General features: G+C 43.0%; 1 protein-coding gene across 1 annotated transcript; it reads left to right on the top strand.

Annotated features, from left to right (window-relative positions):
• The first annotated feature begins 3,736 nt into the window (after positions 1–3,736).
• STMP1 (short transmembrane mitochondrial protein 1) lies at positions 3,737–10,313 on the top strand. Its single transcript, XM_075158281.1, has 3 exons — positions 3,737–3,918; positions 7,482–7,535; positions 9,851–10,313. Exons 1-3 carry the CDS (start codon positions 3,904–3,906, stop codon positions 9,929–9,931), a joined length of 150 nt encoding a protein of 49 aa, XP_075014382.1. The 5' UTR covers positions 3,737–3,903; the 3' UTR covers positions 9,932–10,313.
• Positions 10,314–17,977: the final 7,664 nt, after the last annotated feature.

Below are 17,977 nucleotides of genomic sequence, written 5' to 3'. Positions count from 1 at the left end.
ATTTCTAGGAGGACTCGTTCCATTACTTTCCCAGGGATTGAAGTAAGAGTAATGGGTCTGTAGTTTCCTGGGCCCTCTTTTGGGCCCTTCTTGTAGATGGGTATGACATTTGCCCTCTTCCAGTCATCAGGGATATCCCCTGATCTCCATGACTTTTCAAATATTATAGACAGTGGCCCTGCAACAATGTCAGCCACTTGTTTTAACATCCTGGGGTGGACTTCATCCGGGCCCATAGATTTATGTGGGTATAAGAGTATAAGCTCTTCTTTGTTAGCATTTCCCATAATATAATGGCATAACACCCTTCTTTTTCTAGTTGGCCTAACATACAAAACTGTTCACACCAGCAAACTTATTGTAAAAAACAGGGTAAATCAAATATTATCCTTTAAGAAAGGATTCTCACTTTCCATAGAGTGGAGTATATATATACCTGCACACGCATGTTAAAAACAATATTAAATCAAGATGAATGCATTTTCAAATATGATTTAGCAATTGAGAACAATGTAGAATAGCCAGTACTTCCTGACAAACAAGCTTTCTGCATACCTCACAGACTTGACTATACTTGCAGAGCACCTGAGTAAAGTAGATAACATTGAGAAAGTCTTCACCAGCAACAAATGTATTAAAAATTATACCTGTTTTGTCCCTATCTCAGTTAGAAAGATGAGTTTTCCAACCTTACTCATTTTAAGTAGCTTAGTCTTCAAGATTCTTGGTTACAAGGGACATGTTTTCAAAGACATTGTTCATTATACGTATGGGTATTACTGTGGCCTTTACAACTTGCCTGCACATACTTATTGTTCAAAATTATCAGACTCTCTATATGTCTCATCTGCAGGTGACTGAAGAACTCACTGTACTTGATATTCAGCATTTCAGCTTTGGTTTTGACTGAATGCACGCAGTAGTTCCTGGGATCTCACTGGTGCTCCATGACTTTTACATTCTTCTTTACACTGCAGATATTCACACTTCTGGATTCGGACCCGTTGTTTCCCACACAAAGGACTCCACTTCCTAAAACATGTCTGTGACAGCAAGGTGGAAGGAGCTAAAGCAAAGATGCTGTAAATCAGTTGTCAGTCTCACTGAGCCCAGGTTTTCCTGGGGTAGTCAGCCGAGTGGAGTCAGCTCGGTATCACACAAGCCCAATGCACTCCCGTTTGGGCTGCTGGTCCTCATCCCATCCTTATTCTCCACACGCTGTTGCCAATCTCTATGGCAACAACTGGTAGCTACAAGAGAAGAAGCTGCGAGAGCTACCTTAAAGAAGACTCAGGCAGCCTTGAGCCCCTGGTCTGAGGATTATGACTTGTATCATCCTCTGGCAGGACAAGCAGGGAATGAAAAAAGCAAATGAAAAGCAGGCCATGTAACCCACCCATCCCCAAGCAGGCAAAACAAAACCAGTGCCGTGTAGCACAATGGACTCCTTCCACCTCCTGAACATTGCCCAGAATAGCATCAGTGGTGTTAGGGTCGGGGAATCTTGTGTGACTCTTCCTGATTCCTTCTCTTCTTCAAGATTAAATAAATGCACTCCAATCAAGTTACAGTCAGTACCCAGGCTGGAGTAAGTGCTGCCTGCTTATGAGACTCCCTGGTCTGAGGTGAAGGCATATTTGGGGAGCTCAAAAAAAGAAGGGTTGGATTTTTTTCTTTTTTTTTTTTCCCCCAGCTATAAAAGCACGATAGTTGCATTTATAGCTGTCAGACTGAGCTCTTCCTTCCAATTACATATGCCATCCACCATACCCACCCTCTACAGTCTCTAACTCAAATGATTCAGCGTTGGCTGATGTAAATGGAATGGATTTGCTTTAAGGGAAAAAAATATTTTTGGCTGCCCATTAAATGTCACAGAGGAAATTCATGGCATGTAGGAAAACAACTGTGTGTAGTACTGTTGAGCCAAGACTGTCTAACAGATGTTGTACTCCTTACAGACTAAGCACAATAACAACATTTTTAATGAGCAGAAAACAGGAAAAGCCTTATCTCCCTGTGGTGATACTGTGGAGGCATTATTATTACTGATTTCTGACATGTGCTCAGGCTGGAGCCTGTAATATTATCTCAGCGCTCTGATCCTGCACAGATGTAGAAGGCCTCAGCATTAGGAAAATAGTTATTACCAGGTGATTTGTTCCTGTTTCCAGAACCAAGCTCATTTCCAAGATTCCTGGGAGCGCCATTCCAGAAGGCAAGGAATCCCAGCCCTCACTCTTGTGCCACATCCATCCATACCTCTGCATGCCATTTCCAGATGTCAGCTCTGGCCCAGGGAGAGAAGCACAATAGAACAGCTTCAGGATAGCCTGAAATTGAGGCGAAAATTGTCTCCAGGCTAGCTCCTCGCTACAGTATCACTACGACCAAAACAGAAGTTACTTAGTATCTTTCTGTGCTTCCTTTCCTAAAATGGGTAGAAGATACTTCTTTACCTCACCAAGGTACCTGCCCCAGAAAGGCAGGAAACCACGTTTCCTATTAGATGGAGCATTTGAGCTTTCTGGGAAGGGAGGCTTGGTTTCAGAGTAGAGTCGCCTAATAGTTCCACAATAGCCACATGTTTTGTTTTTAATCTGAAATGGTATGTGAAAAAGAGATTTGTAATACATTGCAATAAAGTCTCCAATCTCTTACTGACTTTCAGCAGGAGAAATCTCCCTAACTGATATTTACTGCCCAAATCTCAATTAATTAAGTGTAGTCATTAAAAGAAACTAAACCCAGGACAACTACTCTTCATTTTCTAAGCATGCTAGTAAAAAAAAAAAAAAAAGGGTTTTTTGAAAGCTCTTGTGGCATCATAGGATGATTCAGCTGGGAGGGGGCCTCAGGAAGTTCTTAGTCCATCCTCCTACTCAGGGCAGGGTCAGCTCTGAGCTTAGAGCCAGTTGCTCAGGGTTTAACGCAGCTGGGTCTTGAAAACCTCCAAAGGTGGGGACAGAACAATCTCTCTGGGCAATCTGGGCCAACTGCCTGCTTGCCTTCCGTAAGTGACAAAACAGTCTGTCCTCAAATCCAGCCCAGTCCTCTCGTTTCATCTTGTCCCTGGTGCCTCTGATCCTCCCATCGTGCACAACTGTGCAGAGCATGGCTCCACCTGACCAATACCCCCCTCCTGGGCCCTGGGGGGTTGCTGTTAGGTCCCCCCGCATGGCTGAACAAGTCCTGCTCTTTCAGCCTCTCCTCGCAGGGAGGTCTCCAGCCCTGATCAGCTCCGGGGCCCTCTGCTGAGCTTGCTCCAGCTTGTCCAAGTCTTTCCGACACTGGGGCCCCAAACCTGGCTATGGGTACTCTAGATGTGGTCTAGTGAGTGCTGAGTAGGGAAAAGAAAAAAAAAAAAAGGAAAAAACCAACGAACCAAACAAAAAAAACCCTTTATTTCAGCCTTGTCTGGCATGGGAGGCTAACATTTTCCAACCACTGAGGCAGGGGACACCCAAATCTACAGGATTCCGCCTCCATCTAGATGCCTAGTTCCCCTGATCGTTCCTTGAAGACCCCAGCTTGAAATTACCCCTACTGTAAAAACTCGGACTCTCATTTAACTGCTCGGCAGCCCCCGTGCAGCCCCTCGGGAGCGGCGGGCTCGATGGCCGGCACCAGACACTCCCTGTGCAGCGGGAGGGAGGCCTTAAAAGACGGCCAAAAATTCCCCCAAAATGCGGGAGGGAGCGGGAAGGAGGGGCCGTCCCAGGCTCAGGGCCTGGTGGGGCACAGGCCGCGGGGCCGCCCAAGGGGCGCGGGCGGGCGGCGCTGGGCGCACCCCTCCCCGCGGCAGCGACGATGAGGGCGGGCCGGCACCCGGAAGAGGAGCCTCCGCCGCCCGCCTGACTTCCCCGGCAGGCAGGCAGGCAGGGAAGCAGACGGGCGGGCGCCATGCTGCAGTTCTTGGTAGGGCTCCGAGGGGCGGTGGCGCCGCCATTTCGCGGCGGGGCGGGGCGGAGCGGAGCGAGGCGGGCGGGGGGGGGGGGGAGGTGGGGGGCGGCGGCGCGGCCGCTCCCCGGCGAGGGGAGGGAAGTTGCTGTGTGCGGTCACCGCCCGCACCCGCGCCCTGCGGGCGGCTGCTGGGAGGCCCGGCGGGCTTCCGCTGCCCGAGGAGCTGGCGGCGGCCTCTCCCTTCGGCCCCGCCGCCGCCGGTGCGCGCCTTGGGTGCTCCTGCCCCGTGGCGTGACTGGCCCCGGGGCCGTGAAGCTGCTTACACGGCGCGGCTGCGCCCAGTTTTGTCTCTCCAGCAGCGCAGCGTCCTTGCGCGGGCGGGTTCAGGCGGTTTCCCTTCTCCGGCTCCTTCAAAGCCGCCCTGACCCTTGGAGTCGCCTCGCCCCGCTTTTCGGTACCCCCGCCTGCCGCCTTAACGCTACTCTCAAAATGAGAAGCTCCTGCCTCGTTTTTTCTCCAAGTCGTGCCCTTAATTTGCCTTAGAGATTCCGCAGATTTTGCTTGCTCACGGTGATGCCCTCCTGCTGCTCAGATTTCTTTGCGATAGCCTCTGTACCTCCCTCCTTTCGTGAGAGCAGGGGGTTGCAGTCCTTGCCGTTTTGCTCGCCTTTAAAAAATTTATCGCTGGACGTGGAGATTTTTATTTATAGAAGCTAAGGCAAGGGATCACGTTTCATTACTGCCTTTCATTAAATCCCCTTAAGAACAGCAGAATTAATAGACTAAATGTTTTTATACTTTTCTCATTTTAATTTTTCTTTCTGTATGTTCCCCTAAACTCTTCTGGGTACTCTTCTGGGTGTCTGAAGATAGACGCCTGGCTACTCTTCATTAAATACTCAATCAGTGCTGGTATTTTCCACAGCCAAGTGTGGAAATAAATTGCCTGACCAAAAAGATGCTGGTTTCTGCTGTAGCAAAGTGGGGAAACAGCCTCCTGTTTTTCATTCTAGTGATGTGAGGGATACTCTAGGGTTTTAGTTGTGTTCAGATATGTGCCAGTAAGTACAAACAATAAGTGATGTTCTTTCATCTTTTGTGGGGGGAAGAGTAATTTAGCTGGCTAATAAGTTTCATACCATACAGAGCAAGAAGAGATGGCCTATTGTAAGTTGGGAGAGTCCTGCATGTTTTTATGAAATGAATAAATAAGGCCTATTTCTTATCTCAACTTTGTAATAACAAGTGTGAAAGCCTCAGTGTCTCTCCATTCTGCTGAAAACGCTCAGTAAGGGTACATACACATAGCCACTCTCAAAGTTTCTGTGTTTATCAACTCTACTGCTTGCTGCTAATGTTTTTTGTTGCTAGATAAAAATCTCTTATTAATTACGACTTCTTGATTAGTGCCTTGATTAGTTAGAAAAAAAGATATACTAATTCTGGGTTTCTTCCCTCTTTGGGTGTAGATTGGGTGTTTGACTCTTCCTCTCCCTTCTTAGGGCTGTAGCAGGGAGATAAAGGGGTAATCTCGCAAACCTTATATTTTTGCTATCCAGAGTTAAGCTTAAATAAGCATTTGTTTAAAATGCAACTTGAAATGCTGGGTAGAAATTGGGAGACCCTGTACTCTGATCAGCCCTGTTGTCCTTAGTTAACATGCATATTTTAATTGGCTATATGTTTTGCTTTCCACATAATTGGACTTTAAATAGTGAATTTTTTCCCTCTGCTTGAATTGTCAACTATAAAAGTAAAAGTAACTGGGTGGATTGCTCTTGAATGCAGTGCTAGACTTTTCAATAAAGGAGTACACTTAAAGGGAGTGCTGATCTCAGTACTATCTGTACTGAATAAGCTTTATCACACAGCAGAATATGATAGTTGTCCCATCTTTGGAAATGTTCCAGGGTGAAAGTCTAGAAAACTGCTAATAAACGATGACCTGGTTTGTGTTTTCAAGTGAGTTCTCAGACAGTGCTAAAGATACAGGAAATTCTCCTCTGCTAGATTGATGCTCTGCATTAAAAGGAATTGCAAGTCTGGTTTACATCAGTGCAATATTTGTTAATATCTTCCAGAGTACTACATTAACTGATAATTAAAACCACAAGAGCAAATGATAACCAGTGCAGTACACACAAGAAGAACTCTACTTTTTCTTAAATTGTTAAAGCTAAGCTCCTTAAAAAGTAATAATAAACAAAGAATAAGACCAAAAATCTGTTTAAGAAAATACTGAAGTAATGGTTCATTTGGCAGTTTTCAACCATTTTTAGTTTTCTATAGCTAGCTTTTCACCAGTGATGCTTATGGAGTCTGAGTCACTGAAAAGATGAGCTGCACGGTGTCCTGCTTTGGGCATGGAAAAGATGTCTAGTCAGTGTGTGATGGCAAATTTGTTATTGTGGAGAGTGGTTTTATTTTTCTTAAAATATTCTTATTTGGACAGCAGTGACCATGAGCAATAACAATTTTCTTAAATAGAACTGGCCTCAGCTGCTATACAGAGTGATTTATCTACTGACAACGAATGAAGGCACAGTATTAGAAGTCTTCTCTTCCAAAATAGGCAAATGAGCTTTCATAGTGTAGGATGTACTTACTATCAAATGTAACAATAAAAATAAAATGTAGGACTTCGGGGAGCTGCTGAATGAAAATCTCATCACCTTTCTTTGAAAAGAGGAATTTCTTTCCCTCTCAAAGTGTTGTTACACTTGAGGATCTTCCTCAGCTGGGAGGTAGAGACCAGGCCAGGAACTGTGCTTCTGTTTTGTTCATGTTCTTCTTCCAGGGTGCAGTTTCACAGACACCCTTCAGCAACTATGAGTTTGCACAGCTGTCAAAAGAGGTTGTGCCCAGCTTCCAACCAACAGTGCTTTCCGGCCTTAGAGGAGCCCCTAGATCAGTGTGGATTTGGCTGAAAACTAGTGTCTTGGGGGCAAAGGGATCTGGAAGGTGCACAATTGTTAGTTGTTGCAGAAGAGATGTAGCAGTTTTACATCAGTCTAAGTTGACGGGGGAGCCCTATTCTTAAACCTTTTAAGGTGAGACTGGGATCTTTTTGCAGTCAGAGCCTCCGCTCTGACTTTCAAGCTTGTGAACCTTTTTGTTGCTGTGTATTACTGTGTTATGTCTTTGCTTGCGTGTGTCCTTCCCCAGCATTGAGCATTGTTTTAGTGGGGTGTTGCTTTAGGCTTTCCAGGCATGGACCAAGAGCTCAGTGATATGTAGGTCCCTGCTGTTATCTCCCCCATTTTTATAGGAGTTACTGCCTTTGTGGGTGTGCAAAGAATTTTGCAGGCATAGATGATCATAGCCTGATCCGAATAGTCTTGGAGATGTGTCTTGAAAACACAACTGCTGTATTTTGGAAATGATGGTAAGGTCCTCCTGTGAGGAAGTCGGGTAAAATTGCATATCTCTCTGGAAGAAAGGTGAGAAGTTGAGTAGGAGTGGAATTGAAACTCTTTAGTCTTCACATGACTTGCAGTATTCCTTTTTTTTTTTTTTAATTTTAACCAACATGCTTTTGATGGAAAGATGTTAACTATTCTCCCTTTTTTCTTTTTTAGCTTGGTTTTACTCTTGGCAATGTGGTTGGGATGTATTTGGCTCAGAACTATGATGTGAGTATCCTTGTAGTCCCAGAGTTGAACCTATTCTGAACTGAAAATATAAGGCTGTTTTCCCTCAGTCGGAATTGAATCAGTCCTTATTTTGATGGTTTATTGTGTTTGAACAGAATGCATATTGACTTTTGTTACAGATGAACTCAAATGTAAATGGAACCAAAACATCTACCTCTTTGACATCTTGTCTGTGACAGAGTAATGCTGAGAGCCTTAACTGACGTTACACAGATACTGTAACCAGTCATCTACATTGATAGAGAGAGCAGAAACAGAAAAGGTCTCATGGATTGTACCAGCATTAAAATACTGGTTTCCTGACTGATAGCCTGTCACAGCGTTCTCCACTCAGTACACCTGTTTGTTACTTAAGAGTCCTTCAGAGCATCTGAAATTGCTGTCCTCTGTAGCAGTAATGAAAACACGTTTTGCCAGCTGTTTGGGAGAATTCAGCACCTGCTCCTACTTCAAAAGTGCATCGACCTGCAATCTTTCTTTCCTGCTTATTTCACAGTGAGAAAAGAGAGAAAGTGAACTTTCTTTCCTTAGCACTCGCAATGAACTGAGAATTTTCACTGTGAGAGTTAGAGTAGAAGAAGAAGATTTAGAGCTGAGTCTTCAGCACAAGCTTTTAATTTCTGCAGAAATCAGAATCCCTTGTAAGAGCAGTGCCACTTAGCTGTTTACACGCTAGAGGAGTTGATGAAATTTAACATATTTTTTTTCCCCTTTCCTATGCAATCGATATTAGCCTAGTTTAAAAAAAAAATGTTGTTGAGGCTCAAATCTCTGATGACATTTATGTTTTGCTTTCCTCTCATCTTCAGTATTGAAGTCATCTTGCTAGCAGAATTCTTATTTTTTGCTCCTTGCTCATGGGCAAACTTTTGTGATGCTTCCTGTCCGGTCACCTCAGTAAGAATACTAATAAAAGGCTGGTGTTTCTTTCCAATATATGTCTTAGAAAGTTATGAAAATGTAGTCATAAGAACGTATTGGGGTGTATCAATATGTATTGTAAGCATGGTATAGTGTTTTTTGGGCAGCACTAGTAAAGCATTGCCACAAGAGGGGGACTTACGCTTTTGATTTGCAGGAAATGGTTCCCTGGAAATGTAACACTGACTTGTGGGATGAACATGGTGATTTTATTGCTGGTATTGAGGGTGATTTGTTTTAGATGACATCTAAGATAAACTTGTCATAATGAGGTCCCAATTCTGCAGCTGTACACACAGTGCTTAGTTATAAGCACATGGAGGGTTCTGCTGACAGCAGTGGACTTCTCTTAGTTTAGCTTATAAGTCAGGCGTGTTACAGGCTGGGATCTTAATTTCACTTTCTCAAACAGAGCTTAACTTCGAAAGGGAAGGGAAGAGAGAAACTTATGATATAACCCATAGTATCAGCCTCAAACCATCCAATGGTAGAACTGGATTAACTTCTGCTCTGTGGTCAAGTTACATACGAAGTAAAAGCCCATGATTTTTTTCACAACTACCAGTGGGAACTTTGCTTTATTTTCATTTTAATCAGTTAGCTTGTAAAATCCTACGTTGTCAATTCCCAGTTTTAGCTAGAATCATGACATAATCTATTCCTTGCCCTTAAAAGTTGCTTTTTTTAAAAAAAAAAAAAATTTGTTAAAATTTACTCTTGGATTACTTTATCAAAATGCTTTTATTTGCAAGAGAAAGCTGAAGTTTTGAAGTTCACAAGCGGTAAATTGAATTTTCATTCAAGTGTGAAACTGCAAAAGGTTGCCAATTTGCAATGCAATAGAATTCCCCAATGGGGAATTTTGGTTCCCACAAGACAGACCAGGAGAAGTATTTCTTCATAAATTTGAGAACATATTTGCTGCTCTTGAACATCTCTTTTCTCTTGGTATTTGACCAGTAGAGTGCAATCTAATTTCCCCTCTGAAAGTCATTATTAAAGCCTGTGTATCAGTGTTTAAATCAACTTATTCTTGGCAGTTTGTCCTCTTTCAGTGAGGAAGCCAGACTGGTCTTACTAAATTTCCTCTCTCCCGTTCCCGTCAGCACTGGCTGACTTTTAGTCTTAACAATCTAAAATATTTCTAAAGCCTCATGTGAGGTGCTTTCATCTGCTGTTTGCTTGATGTTTTGTTTTTAACCTCTGTGCAAGGTAACAGATCCTGGAAGCAAGTACCTTTTAGAAAGCAGTTTAAATTTCATGGAATTTCTTGCTGTGTTTATGGTATTGTCTTTCCTGCTGAGGCTCATGTAGTTCAGGATTTTTTGTTAATTTGTGTGGGTTTTGTTTGTTTTTTGGTTTTGTCTTTAAAGATTCCTAACATTGCAAAGAAGCTTGAAGATTTTAAGAAGGATGTGGAAGCTAAGAAGAAACCTCCCAGCGACAAGTCCTAAGAGAGCAATGTTACCCAGGTCACCTCTGTGCATGCATCAAGGATGCAATTACCTTTCGGGCAACAAAGATCAAGTAGAGGGTTGGCATGGGAGGTTCCTCCACTTTTAATCTCCTAGAACTGGAATGTCATTCTTTTGAAAGAGCAGCCGTGAACTTTTCCTGGGACTGATTTTCAAGGGTTTCAGAATTTGGATTTGCAGCTGATATGTGACTGGATAAGATCGTTTGTATTTTTCGTTATTGCTTTCCCTAATATTTTGTAACCTATTTTTACCTGATCCAACTGGAGTCCTGTTAGTCCTGTTACTATGTGTACCTCACACTTTGTAATACCCTAGTTCTTAGAACACCGCAAAAGAAATTAAATGCATCAAGAAGTAACTTTCGGAGTTTCTTGTCATTTGTTGTGAGCAGCAGTACTTCACTGTCCTTAAAATCCACATTCCATTATCGGAGATGGGAAAATTCATTTGTCAAACTATGAACCTGGGGGGGGAGAGGGAGGGCTCCTGCTTTTTCCATTGTGTTAAATGATCACTTCCAGCAGTGTAGACTTCGCACAAACATGGCTGATTTCAAAAACTGTAAAAGGCCATCAACTTTAACCTACATTTCAAATTCATTGTTTCTTCTATTATTGCCTCTTCCTCTTCTTTCCCTTCTGCTTGGTTGCTTGAGGATGTCTCTAGAGTAATGGGGAGGATGGGAGAGAGAAGAGTTATCTTCCGTAAGTGGTAATCAGGGCACGTTGGAGGTCAGCAGTTACGTTGTGAATCCAAACCATTCACTCTATCTACTTAATGGTCCAGTTTGTGTGATTGTTCTAAGTATGCTTTTATTACTGCCTCTTGGTGTGGAATAAGGACTAGAGCTCAGTATTTCTACCAAATATGTCTGGTATTCCCATTACTTCCTCATTCCTGTGCATGGTCTTCAGCCCATTGCCTTTGCATTTGGTTCAGTTGTGTATCATGTATTTTCTTAGGATTAGAACCATTTATCTGCTGTCCCCCTTATTGTTTGTCTGGTATGCTCCTCTTCACCCATTGCTGCCACTAAAAACCCTTGTGTATGTGAAAATACACGTCGTATTGTAGCACTGTCCTCTTTTGTTTGAATGGAAAGCAAAGTCTCCATTTGGATACCATAGTTTTGCACAAATTCTGTTGTAAATTGTGAAGAAAATATTGCAGTAATTTGAATAGATGTAAGTTTTATTAAGTCAACAATCTATCAATTTTTTTTTTCTGTAAAATAGAAGAGTCCTATCAACTCTGTAAAGTGGCTTAAATCACTGAGTCCCCCTGACAGTCTTTTGCAGGATGTGAAGGACAAAGAAAAGTACCAGAAGGATATTCTCCTTACTTGTATTAACAACACCTGGTGATGGGCTGCTATGGACAAGTAAGAGGAACAAGCACAGAGAATGACCTCCTCTACTCCTTCAGGCTCTTGATTAAGCATACCTAGAGTGCTTCTCCATTAGTGTTCTAGTTAGGATAAGGATTGTGCCTTCAGAGTTAATTGTCCTTTTACCATGTTTTCATTCTCATAATGGGAAAACTGTAGAACACATGGACTGGATTCCTTTCAGAAGAGACTAAACCAGAAGATGTGCTTTGATCTCTAATGGGTGTTCAGTCCATGAGACAGACCTAGAGACATTCAGAGGGAAAATATCCCAAGCTTTGGGCACTAACTATTGTGCTCTGTAGACCCAGTGTACTGTGCTGTTTGAGATAAACATAGCATGAAAGCTTTTAAGTACAGGACTCCCCATGTACCCGCTGTAATTTTCACCCTCTACCCCAAAGCCTTTAACTCAGACATATCTGGATGGATTCCAAGCTCAGGAGTTTTCACTGAATCAGCAAAGGCACATTTATAGATTACCTTACGCCAAACTTTTGCTTGCTTTTCCAAAGTTTGGTGATGGCAGAGTTCTTCCACAATGCAGTCCTGAAATTGAGGAAAGTATTTCTCATCTAAAGATTCTCCTTCTTAAAGAATATATATACATGAGAAATATTTCACCTGTAATTTCCCATTCTTCCTTTCAGCATCTGCCCTGAAATCTGTAGCTGACATAAAAGCTTTCAGTCTTCGCAAATAAATATTTGGCAAGTTTAAAAGCCACCTCAAGTCAGACAATCTTAGTAGCTATACTACCAACTCTTCCTATAGTAAACACTCAAAAAACACAAACAGGGAGAAATAATTTTGACCACCTAACATTAGTTATCAGAAACTTTATGGTAGCAGTGTTGAAGATGCCAAGAATGTGCTTGGTGAAGGGAGTTCACAAATAAAAGTGCAGCCATGTTTAGCTATTACTGAAGTAGTAGTGTACGCTCTGGTCTTTGAAAGGGGTTTCCATTGGCTTTCACAGACTTCAGACCAGACTGAAGGAACTGTCTCCCACACACAAAAACTTTTCCATAGAGGGAGACAGCACTGCACAGTTTTTTTCAGTTTTTTTAATGCTTTCATGAATGTGATGAACTTAGTTTCCCCCAGCTTCCCTCTGCGTTTTTTTTTTCCCTGTTCTTTCTTTCCTATTCTTGAGCAGAACATTGAAAAATACTGGCTCTAACCCATTCATATTTCTTTGCTTGTCATATGAAATTAATTTAGTGTTTCAAATTGGATGATTTGTTTCCTCAAACATGCTTTATGTTCTTCCCTTTCTTTACATGGAGATGAGAGGGGAAATAATATTCAATATCTCTGTATTTGTTGCCAAACAAAGGCCTGTGTTACTCTAAAAGTGTAATTTGGAGCTGAAACTTTCAGCTGAGCATTCCAAGTAGATGTTAGGATATTTTTTTCCTATCAGATTATGAAGTGAACCAGCCACAGCTGTAGTGCTGTAGAAACAACATATGCTCATTAATATTAAAGACAGGACTTCTTAAATGTTTCACACTGTTTGCAACACATTCCATTTTAGCTCAAGCTGTGTCTTTTTTGTCCCACATAGTAAGCTGCAGAGCTGGATAACATTATAATACAGTTCTTGTTGGCTTTGCAACTACTGTATAACACATTTTGCTTAACTGATTCAGCCTAAGGCTATCCTAGATGATACTAAACGTTAACCTTATATTTCAGAGGACAGAAAGTCCACATGGATAATGACTGCTTGATGCAGATCTTGCATCTGATGGCTCAGGGGGACTTTGAATGCAGTGGTGTCATAGCAGGTGTCCTCACACAAGATGAATACACCTTCAGGACACCTAGGAGCAAGTTTCCCACTTGACATGGGTACTGTGAATTTCTGCATGTTCAAAATGCCTATGTGGATAGCTGGAATTGCCACCTAAAATATGCAGTCTTCCTTCCTTTGGTAAAAGCTCTTAGGATAAATGCAGTTGTATCCATTTTCATGTATTGATTCTTCTGAGACACGTCTTAGGAGCTGAAGGTTCGCGGCAAAAGGGGAGAAAAGGAATATATGACTAACAGACTTCTAAAATATTTACTGTGGATTGAGACTGTTATCTTCTGATGGAAAATGCTGCCGTAATGCTCTTGTAGACCATCTTCCATTGATTACAGTAAAGAGTTAATACTGAAAATATAGGAAATGCCAGATAGCAAAGCTAATTATTAGCTTACTGGGCACCAGAGCTCAATGGATTTAGTCACAGAACTTCACTAACTTGAATGCTTAGTGGTGCCATTTTATGTCACAGAACCACAGCCCCTTGTCTCATGGTGCGTGCTCCATCCCTTGATGGACTCGCTCCAGTATGCCCATGTGCCTCTTGTACTGGGGAGCCCAGAACTGGACATAGCAGTTCAGATGTGTTTCACCAGGGCTAAGAAGAGGGGAAGGGTCATCTCCTCCCTCAACCTGTGGAGGATGCTCTGCCTAATGCAGCTCAGGGTGCCGTTGGCCGCCTTTTCCTCAAGGGCACATTGCTGACTGATGTTCAACTTGTCTACCAGGACACCAGGTCCTTTTCTACAAAGCTGCTTTCTAGCTAGTCAGCTCCAGCTTGTACAGGTGTGGGGGATTATTCCTTCCCAAATACGGGACTTTGTATCTCCCTTTGTTGAACTTCATGAGATTTGTGTCGGTCCGTTTCTCTGGCCTGTGAAGGTCCTTCTGAATGACAGCACAGACATCTTGTGCATCAACCACTCCTCCCAATTTCACATTGCCAAGGGTGCACTCTGTTCTATTGTCCAGGCCATTAATAAATATACCAGTGTTCACTAATGCAATATTGGCCCTGGTATTTTCCCCTGGGGTACACCACTAGAGACTGGCCTCCAACTGGACTTTGTGGTGCTGACCACAACCCTTTAAGCCCAGCACTTCAGACAGTTTTCTGTTCACCTTACCGTTCACTTATGTAGTCCACGCTTCCTCAATTTGTCTGTGAGGTTGTTGTGGAAGGCCATGTCAAAAGCCTTGCAGAACAAGATACATTGCTCTCCCCTCATCCACCACTGTCATCATTTTGTTGTACAAGTGCCAGGCTGGTCAGGCATCATTTCCCCTTCATTAATTCATGCTGATTACTCCCAATCACTTTCTTGTCCTTTGTATGTTTGGAAACAGCTTCCAGGAGGATTTGCTCCATCACCTTCCCAAGGATTGATGTGCGACTGACCAGCCTATAGTTCCCCAAATCTTCCTTCTTGAAGATAGGAGTGACATTTGCTTTCTTCCAGTCCTCAGGGGCCTCCCTGGATCACCATAGCCTTTCAAAGACAGTAGAGAGTGGCCTCACAATGACATCGGCCAGCTCCCTCAGCATTTCTTTAGATTTCCTTTTGCAGCTGATGTGCCTGTAGAGGCCCTTGGCTCCCGATTTTGTAACAAGGGCCTCTATAGACCTCCCAGGTGAGGCTGACCAGGGCCATTAAGGCACTCAGGGCCCTGGCATTGGTTTTCCTAACCCCATCTAAGTCAGTTAAATCACTAGTACCTCCAGCCGCCTTCTGTAAAAATGGGTTATACTGCAGAGGAATTACTCAAGGACAGGGAAAAGTTTAATGAAGCCAACTCTTTTTCTTTATGTTTTTACATTCGGTAGCATCATCTACATCAGAAACGTTTATTATGAATTCAGGTAAAGATACGTGACTCCTGTTACTGTAGAATATCACTCTTCACAGTGATTTCTGATGAGTAAAGTAACCTAGCGGTGATCTGGCAGCACAGGACATTTCTCAGTGGTGATGCTGCGGGGAGCTGTGATTGTCCTTTGTGGTTCGCCTTTGTCCTGTGGTGCTGGCAACTGTGTGCACCACCAGCTGTTACAACTCCTCTGTGCATGCTTTCTTGGAGAGATTTGTTAGAGATGCTGAGCATCTGGAAATGTGCTTTGAAGGGCCCAGACTACTGTTGGCCCAGATTACAGATGGCGCTTAGATTACTGGTGAAATTGAAATGTTGCAAAGGAAGAAATCGGAATTTTCAAATTAATAAGGAGTTGGTTTCATAAGTCTAGATTATATCTGTGTTTGCAGAAACATGGTTGTGAATTGATATTCGTATGTAAAAATCAATATCTGCTGTATGTGATGCAGAATTATTTTGAATCTTAGGAAGTGATGGTGGATATCGGAGTACATATGTTACTGGTAAACTCCATAGAGAAATTTCCTGTACAGCTCTTTTTATTTTTGCCTCAGAGGGACAAGAAAGAGATACTTTGTTCTGTTTGTCACACTTCTTGGTGGTATATGCTAACCTTTACTTTACAAAGTCCCAAGCAAAGGGCATTTTTATTGAATTTGTACTGAGATAAAATAGCTGTGGAGGTTATTTGCTTTTTCACCTGAAACATACGTTAATCACAGATGGTCAAATTTACTGTCTTCCCGCCAAAGTCAATTCTGGCTTTAGTCTTTAATACATCTGGAAAATACCTAAATACCCCATTCCTGTAAATCACCAACTCAAACTGTAACTTCACTAGTACCTTTCCTGCCCTGTGAGCCCAAATGCTGGAGTGGAACATACTGTTGGTTTTCTGTGTGAAAACAGGGATTCTGCAGCCTTTCATCACACTGATTAGAGCCCTTCTCTGACAACTGCACCTTTGGGTTCAAAGATGCAACCCAAGTAGTAAGATACTAATCAATGTATGAAAAAAAATATAAGGGCCTGTTTTAAATTCTATTATTCACATTTTTGGCAAAGCAGAGAGAATTGAACAACCTGTGTACAAGTATTAAGTACAGCTATCATACTCTGCTTTTTTTCCTGAGAAATAAAACATTAATCTGTCAGCCACAGAATGAAGAATTGCTCAGTATAAATCACCTCAGTTTACTTCAGTGAAATTGTTCAGGTTTTATATCACTGTGAAAAAAAATATATGTAGCCTTAATAGGATTCTAGTAAAAGGAAATGTAAAACTATAAGATAAAATAGTATACTGCTACTAATTAATGTGATTATACTTTTTGGATAGGAATCTTAAATTTTGGGTTGCAAGCAGAACTTTTGTTTTTAGGACTTGATGTACGATGTTGAAAGCATCTGGAAATCACTTAATTTGAAATCAGGCTTATCTCTCCTCTGAAGAAAAGACTTCAGCTTTGGTTATTGGTAGAGGCAAATCTGAAGTTGAGTGTCAGTATGCTATAAATTACCAGTGAAAATTTCCCACTTCTTTGTCCATTTGCCATTTATTTTAATTAAAAGAAAAGCAGCAATCAGCACCCATTGCTGTCACACTATGAGCCATGCAGCTTGCCCAACCCTAAGCTTGTTGTTCATCTGCTGCTATTTTCCTTTGTGATATTCAAATTCTGCCACTAATACTTTCTTATGTACTTTCTTAAGTTGTCAATGAAATGAAAGGAATCATACATGTATGTCCAAGGGCAGAATCTGGCTGTGGTGCATGCACTGACGGATCTGATATGAAGAAGGGGCCGGTACAGCACACTGCCTTCCTGCAAACGCCTGGTGGGACATGGCAGTGACAAGTGCCAGCAGCTGTGGACATGGAAGTGTGCTGAGAGCACCGATGCACAAGGAAAGGCTGCTGGGGAAACTCTTTGCCTAAGTCCACTCCAAATTTCTCTGCACCAATCTCGTGAGACACAAACTATGCCAGAGACTCATGGAAATGTTTCTGAAGAAATATTGCGTGCGATCTGCAACACAGCACCAAGTAATTTCCATTTACCTACTGCTATTGGTGTTATTACCGAAGAGGTTGGTGGCCACCCTGTTTGATTTGTGAGTAATCCTAGATCTCCCTAAAGCTGATTGGCATGCCAGCTGCTCATCTCTTTTGCAAACGAAAATATCCCGTGTTCATATCCCTTGGGAAAGGCATGGGCTAGCAAGGCCTGATGGGAGCTGAGCTGAGCGGAGCTGAGAAATAAGTATTAGGAGGGTGGAGAGTGATTTGTTGCTGAGCAGCTAGGCAATATGAAGATGGTGGTGGATGAAGCGTGAAGTGAAAAGGATTAGAAGATGAGTGCACAGTAAAAGGCGCAGAGCAACTAAAGCCTTGGGAAGAGAGCAAGCCGGAAAGAGAGTTTCTTGGCAGGGGAAGAATGATTGAAAGTAACTTTGGGTACCGTGAACCAAGAGATGTCCTGCTTGTTGTGCGTGGGGACAGGACCCTTGGTACTGCAGGCACCCCCACCCACTGAGGTGCTTGTTCCTGGAGAAAGTTGCCCATGCTGGTGGGCAGGGGTTGCAGCCGCTCTCTCCTGCTTCAGCGGCTTCGGTGCTGGGTGCAGCTTGCTGGGGGACTGCAGCTTGTGCTGGGGGGGAGGCCGGGGTGCCTCTGCTTTGAGCACCGTGTCGGGGTCTGTGCCCAGCAGCAGCCGCTTGCTGGGGAGCAGGAAGACACCCAGGGAGGGGAGCCGGTGTGGAGGGTCTGGATCCCAGAGGCAGGCGTGAGTTTTGTATGCTGGGGAGCAGCACAGCAGCAAGCTCAGGGTAGGGGGAATGCAGGAATCAAGGAGGTAAGAAGGGTTGAAAAAGTGAGGCTGAAATCTTCTTTCATGGATTAGGAGGGCATGGGGATGCACTGAGCCATTGATTCACAGAAACACTT

The sequence above is a fragment of the Calonectris borealis genome, chromosome 1, assembly GCF_964195595.1.
Source record: "Calonectris borealis chromosome 1, bCalBor7.hap1.2, whole genome shotgun sequence".
Classification (NCBI taxonomy): Eukaryota; Metazoa; Chordata; class Aves; order Procellariiformes; family Procellariidae; genus Calonectris; species Calonectris borealis.
The sequence above is the reverse complement of the archived record's forward strand: the minus strand, read 5'-3'. Positions and strand labels throughout refer to the sequence as shown.

Excerpts from the sequence above, each read along its gene's own strand:
- STMP1 (XM_075158281.1), top strand. Across the intron at positions 7,536-9,850 it reads ATTTGGCTCAGAACTATGAT|ATTCCTAACATTGCAAAGAA; the intron begins GTGAGTATCCTT and ends TTGTCTTTAAAG.